Source organism: Palaemon carinicauda, chromosome 1 (genome assembly GCF_036898095.1).
Source record: "Palaemon carinicauda isolate YSFRI2023 chromosome 1, ASM3689809v2, whole genome shotgun sequence".
Classification (NCBI taxonomy): Eukaryota; Metazoa; Arthropoda; class Malacostraca; order Decapoda; family Palaemonidae; genus Palaemon; species Palaemon carinicauda.
In genome coordinates this window covers 105,521,039-105,528,538 of record NC_090725.1, presented here as the reverse complement: position 1 = coordinate 105,528,538, position 7,500 = coordinate 105,521,039, and the positions used below count along the sequence as shown (strand labels likewise).

The 7,500-nt window shown below is 31.5% G+C and overlaps 1 protein-coding gene across 1 annotated transcript in view; it reads left to right on the top strand.

The window, feature by feature from the left end:
* LOC137652914 (fap1 adhesin-like) overlaps positions 1-6,157 on the top strand; it is a 15,516-nt gene extending 9,359 nt beyond the window's left edge. Inside the window, exons 2-3 of the mRNA XM_068386334.1 lie at positions 141-326; positions 5,736-6,157. Of these exons, the coding sequence (XP_068242435.1) occupies positions 141-326; positions 5,736-6,157 (608 nt within the window). The remainder of the gene's footprint in view (positions 1-140; positions 327-5,735) is intronic.
* Positions 6,158-7,500: the final 1,343 nt, after the last annotated feature.

Genomic DNA, 7,500 nt, shown 5'->3' with positions numbered 1-7,500 from the left:
AGAGAGAGAGAGAGAGAGAGAGAGAGAGAGAGAGAGAGAGATACAGTATATATATATATATATGTCAAATAGTTTTGTAATAGCAGTAATGCAAACAAAAGTAGTTTTAGTATTATCAATGTTAGTATAAGTATTAACAGCAGCAAAAGAAGTACCAATACTAAGTAGTAGTAGTAATAGTTGTAGTAGTAGTCGTAGTAGTAGTAGTAGTAGTAGTAGTAGTAGTAGTAGAAGTAGTAGTAGTAGTAATAGTAGTAGTAAAACTGTTATAAAGCAGTTCCTGTTTGTTCCCGGTGTGTGTGGTCATAGACTCACTTTTAGGGAAGGTAATCTTTTGACACTCGAGGAAGTCTGTACTCCACGTGGGAGGTTCTCTCTCTCTCTCTCTCTCTCTCTCTCTCTCTCTCTCTGTGAGAAAGAGCCTAAAATGGATCCCCAAGACGGTCACAAAAATTTGCAAGAACGGCTTATTCGACGACAATTTAGGATCGGCGACAGAGCCGTTCTTCTCTTGTTACCAGGATACCTGCTGCTCGCTAGCCGGAAAGGAGAAGGCGATGTTGCCATATCTATAATCTAATATTACATTTTTCACCTGTAATTACCTACGTAGTTTAGCTGCTCTATGTTACATTATAAATATTAATCACATTAATTCACCAAGTTAATCATCTACTTTCATACATAGGATATTATAATATCATAGAAATAATTAAAATCAAAAGATCTATATCTGGCAACTAAGCCTACGGTCATGACGTCATCCCCTTCATTCATTCTTTTCCCGCCAAATTACGAGGGATTGTGTTCGCTTCAGTTGCCTTCACTCGTCCTTCGACTGTTTGGAAAATATTTTTTTCTTTTCATTATTATATTCATCTACGGTTGATTACGAGTTAGGATTATGAAAATATATAGAGTTAATAGTTAAATTATATATATAAGGTAATATTAATTAATTAGATACCTATATAATAGAGGAAATATTAATCCATAATTGGAAACTCCGACACTGAACGACCCGGGGAGTGAAAAATGTGTGTTTTGGCGGGAAGGGAGAAATAGTAAAATTCTTCCTTTGAGGCCATGTGCTTTCTTTCACTGGGGGCGGTTAGGTCATAAATCTATAGGGGCTTCACAACTCCGTGTATAAGAAAATGAATCAGAGGAGGCATATCTTTACGTTAATAGCACAGCGGTCGGGACGGGACGGGCAAGTTTTTGGAGAGAGATAGAGGTGGATGCCAAAATCCGGCGGGGGGGGGGGGGGGCACCTGTATCTTCCTGTCTAAAGATATTCACGCGATTATGGATCGTTTATATATATATATGTATATATATATATATATATATATAAAGAGAGAGAGAGAGAGAGAGAGAGAGAGAGAGATGAATATATTGTACATGTGTATAGGCTACACTTGCAGATATATATAAATACATATATAAATATACACACACATACACATAAATATACATATATATATATATATATATATACATATATATATAATATCTATTTACATAAACACATCATTTTATATATATATATATATATATATAAATATATATATATATATATATATATATAACCACCTAATTTTCTATTCAAATACAGAATATGTTACTAACCATTTTTTATTTTGTGTTTCGAATACACCCAAAGTAGATTCTATTTTCCAGTCTCTTATTAAGATTAATAAAAGTTTTTATAGTTTATATAGGAGATATTCATTTTAATGTTGCTACCCTTCCTGAAATATTTTATTTTCCTTTTTTCCTTTCCTCACTGAGCTATTTTCCCTGTTGGAGCCCTTGGGCTTGTAGCATCCTGCTTTTCCAACTAGGTTTGTAGCTTAGCAAGTAATAATAATAATAATAATAATAATAATAATAATAATAATAATTTTCTATTAAGATTAATAAAAGTTTTTATAGTTTATATAGGAGATATTTACTTCAATGTTGTTACTCCTCCTGAAATATTTTATTTTCCTTTTTTCCTTTCTTCACTGAGCTATTTTCCCTGTTGGAGCCCTTGGGCTTATAGCATCCTGCTTTTCCAACTAGGGTTGTAGCTTAGCAAGTAATAATAATAATAATAATAATAATTGCTAATTATAAACCAAATTTTCAAAATTTCAAAATTGCACCGAATATTTTTACATTGAACAGGTGGACATAAGTCTAAGTCTTTCTTTTTAGTTTATGTATAAAAGATCAATTTTCAATGTTGTTACTGGTCTTATAATATTCTATCTTTTTTATTCATTACTTCATATATATAGTTTATTTTCTATTCTCTTTATTTCCTTTCCTCGCTGGGCTAGTTTCCCTGTTGGAGCTCTTGCGCTTGTAGCGTCCTGCTTTTTCACAACTAGGGTTGTAGCTTAGGTGGTAGTAGTAGTAGTAGTAGTAGTAGTAGTAGTAGTAGTAGTAGTAGTAGTAGTAGTAATAATAATAATCCATGAGATCATACATTAAGAATTTTATGCTTTCAATTATTATTATTATTATCATCATCATCATCATCATCATCATTATTATTATTATTATTATTATTATTATTATTATTATTATCATTATTATTATTAACATTATTAACATTATCATATTAATGTTATTAACATCAATATCATTATTATTATTATTATTATTATTATTAACATTACTAATATTATCCTATTAATGTTATTAATATCAATATCAATATCATTATTATTATTATTATTATTATTATTATTATTATTATTATTATTAACATTACTAATATTATCCTATTAATGTTATTAATATCAATATCATTAACAATATTATCATGATCATTACGATTATTATTACTATCATCATCATTAACAATATTATCATGATCATTATGATTATTATTACTATCATCATCATTATTATCATAATCATTATCATCAACCATCAGTGAAATTGGGTACAGGACAATTACATTCTAAATCAAGTAATTATATTCTCAAAATTACTTCCGGAGTAATACACACAGATCTATTTGCGAGTTACCTTTTTCTATTACAAAAACACCTTTTATTAAAGTTCATTATTTCATTCGCTTTCGTTCATCATATTTTTTAAATTGATAAAATTGTTCTATATGTTTCCTTACAGTATTTCCTTTCCTCACTGGGCTATTTTCCCTATTGTCTAGTCTTGGGTAGTGTCATAGCCTCTGTACCATGGTCTTCCACTGTCTTGGGTTAGAGTTCTCTTGCTTGAGGGTACACTCGGGCACGCTGTTCTATCTAGTTTCTCGTCTTGTTTTGGTAAAGTTTTTATAGTTTATATAGAAAATATTTATTTTAATGTTACTGTTCTTAAAATATTCTATTTTTCCTTGTTTCCTTTCCTCATCAGGCTATTTTCCCTGTTGTGGCTCCTGGGCTTATAGCATCCTGTTTTTCCAACTAGGGTTGTAGCTTAGCAATTAATAATAATAATAATAATAATAATAATAATAATAATAATACAACCTCTTGTTTTGTTAGTTTTTATAGTTTATATAGGAAATATTTATTCTAATGTTGTTACTGTTCTTAAAATACTTTATTTTTCCTTATTTCTTTTCCTCACTGGGCTATTTTCCCCGTTGGTGGCCCTGGGCTTATAGCATCCTGCTTTTCCAACTAGGGTTGTAGCTTAGCAAGTAATAATAATAATAATAATAATAATAATAATAATAATAATAATAATAATAATAATACAACCTCTTGTTTTGTTAGTTTTTATAGTTTATACAGGAAATATTTATTTTAATGTTGTTACTCTTCTTAAAATACTTTATTTTTCCTTATTTCTTTTCCTCACTGGGTTATTTTCCCTGTTGGTGTCCCTGGGCTTATAGCATCCTGCTTTTCCAACTAGGGTTGTAGCTTAGCAATTAATAATAATAATAATAATAATAATAATAATAATAATAATACAATCGATTTAGAAACTATTAATACAAATTATGATCGATAGTTTCGAAATGATTCGTTCACGCTGTGATTTCTCAGCAATGCTTTTCGAGAGAAATCTAATTTCCCAATATTTATCGTCTCGTTTCAAAATGTTTAGAGCGGAACAGTTTCTTCAGGAGGAGATGGTTGGGTAGACGTAAGTTTCTTGTCTTTTGGCCTTCCTTTAGCTGAGACTTGAGGAGAAGGAGGAGGAGGAGGAGGAGGAGGAGGAGGAGGAGGAGGAAGAAGAGAGGCAGAAAGACAAGATATCCTCGGTGGTCACAGGCCTAAACCGACCCAAATTCCGAATTCTTTCAGGGAGAGACTTTTGTTCGACCTCCAGTGAAATCGAGATAAGAAGAAAATGCTCAAAGGATATTTCGAGGAAAGGAGAATGTCTTCAATGGAGGAGTGGATGGAAAGGAGGGAACAGAAGAAGGCCAACAAGGAGGAGAAAGAGAGAGAGAGAGATATACAGAGGGAGAGAGAGGGATAGACAATGTACACACATACGAACATACTGTACTCCAAGTTGTCATAATACAATGAACGGACAAGAACGGACAAGTGCGTCTGTATCGTTTGTGGTGTGCGCGAGAGCAAGCACGTGTGCGTAGCTATTTTTGGCCTTTTGCTACCCACAGGCAGGATAAATTTGTGGACAGTTTTCCATTACAAGAGAGAATATTTTACCCTGATTTTAGTTGCAATATTTTCTGAGTTCTCTTTTATTAAGAATAAATATATTTACAATTTATACAATTAATATTGTATATACATCATAATATATTTACGTGAATAAGTTCAAAGTTGGAGCAAATGTTTTTATGTTGACCAGGCTGACATGAGTCTTTTTATAGTTTATATATGACTTATCTGTTTTTGACGTTGTTAATAGTTTATATAGGACATAACTGTTTTTGAAGTTGTTAATAGTTTATATAGGACATATCTATTTGGACGTTGTTACTGTTTTAGAATGATTTATTGTTAATTTGTTCTCATCATTTATTTATTTCCTTATTTCCTTTCCTCACTGGACTATTTTTCCCTATTGGAGCCCTTGGGCTTACAGCATCTTGCTTTTCCAACTAGGGTTGTAGCTTGGCTAATAATAATAATAATAATAATAATAATAATATATTCACAATTTTATTTCTTATCTAAATATGTTTTTAAACTACAAATATATCGAATTTTGAACAAAAGTTTTAAATCCAAATTCATTTATATTAAAAGTATTTATCATTCTACTTTTTATCCAATCAAGTCATTGACATTTGATCCAATCAAGTCATTGACTTTTTATCCAATCAAGTCATTGACTTTTTATCCAATCAAGTCATTGACTTTTTATCCAATCAAGTCATTAACTTTTTATCCAATCAAGTCATTGACTTTTTATCCAATCAAGTCATTGACTTTTTATCCAATCAAGTCATTGACTTTTTATCCAATCAAGTCATTGACTTTTTATCCAATCAAGTCATTGACTTCTCATCAAATCATGTCATTGACTTTTTATCCAACCAAGTATTGACTTTTAATCCAATCAAGTCATTGACTTTTTATCCAATCAAGTCATTGACTTTTTATCCAATCGAATCATTGACTTTTTATCGAATCAAGTCATTGACTTTTTATCCAATCATGTCATTGACTTTTTATCCAATCAAGTCATTGACTTTTTATCCAATCTAGTCATTGACTTTTGATCTATTCATGTCATTGACTTTTTATCCAATCATGTCATTGACTTTTTATCCAATCAAGTCATTGACTTTTTATCCAATCATGTCATTGACTTTTTATCCAATCATGCCATTGACTTTCTATCCAATCAAGTCATTGACTTTTTATCCAATCATGTCATTGACTTTTTATCCAATCAAGTCATTAACTTTTTATCCAATCTTATCATTGACTTTTTATCAAATCATGTCATTGACTTTTTATCCAACCAAGTCATTGACTTTTTATCCAATCAAGTCATTGACTTTTTATCCAATCAAGTCATTGACATTTTATCCAATCATGTCATAGACTTTTTATCCAATCAAGTCACTGACTTTTTATCCAATCAAGTCACTGACTTTTTATCCAATCAAGTCATTGACTTTTTATCCAATCAAGTCATTGAATTTTTATCCAATCAAGTCATTGACATTTTATTCAATCAAATCATAGACTTTTGATCTATTCATGTCATTGACTTTTTATCCAATCAAGTTATTGACTTTTTATCCAATCAAATAATTGACATTTGATCCAATCAAGTCATTGATTTTTTATCCAATCAAGTCATTGACTTTTTATCCAATTAAGTCATTAACTTTTTATCCAATCAAGTCATTGACTTTTTATCCAATCAAGTCATTGACTTTTTATCCAATCAAGTCATTGCAAGTCAGTGCTTAAACATCCTAAATACTTTCCTATCCATTTCCCTGCAATATTTTTTTTCTGTTAGTATTTTAATATTACAGACAGTACAGAGACATAGGTACAGTATATAGAAGGTACAGAGACGTTGGTACAGTATATAGAAAGTAAATAGACGGTACAGTATATAGAAAGTACAGAGACATTGCTACAGTATATAGAAAGTACAGAGACGTTGGTACAGTATATAGAAAGTACAGAGACGTTGGTACAGTATATAGAAAGTACAGAGACGTTGCTACAGTATATAGAAAGTACAGAGACATTGGTACAGTATACAGAAAGTACAGAGACATTGGTACAGTATTCAGAAAGTACAGAGACGTTGCTACAGTATACAGAAGGTACAGAGACGTCGGTACAGTATACAGAAAGTACAGAGACATTGGTACAGTATACAGAAAGTACAGAGACGTTGCTAGAGTATACAGAAAGTACAGAGACGTTGGTACAGTATACAGAAAGTACAGAGACATTGGTACAGTATACAGAAAGTACAGAGACGTTAGCACAGTATTCAGAAAGTACAGAGACGTTGCTACAGTATACAGAAGGTACAGAGACGTCGGTACAGTATACAGAAAGTACAGAGACGTTAGCACAGTATACAGAAAGTACAGAGACGTTGCTACAGTATACAGAAAGTACAGAGACGTTGCTACAGTATACAGAAAGTACAGAGACGTCGGTACAGTATACAGAAAGTACAGAGACGTTGGTACAGTATATAGAAGGTACAGAGATGTTGGTACAGTACATAGAAAGTACAGACGTTGGTATAGTATTCACAAAGTACAGAGACGTTGGTACAGTATATAGAAAGTACAGAAACGTTGTTACAGTATACAGAAAGTAAATAGACGGTACAGTATATAGAAAGTACAGAGATATTGCTACAGTATTCAGAAAGTACAGAGACGTTGGCACAGTATATAGAAAGTAAAGACACGTTGGTACAGTATATACAAAATACAGACACGTTGGTACAGTATATACAAAATACAGACACGTTGGTACAGTATATAGAAAGTACAGAGAGGTTGGTACAGTATATAGAAAGAACAGAAACGTTGTTACAGTATACAGAAGGTACAGA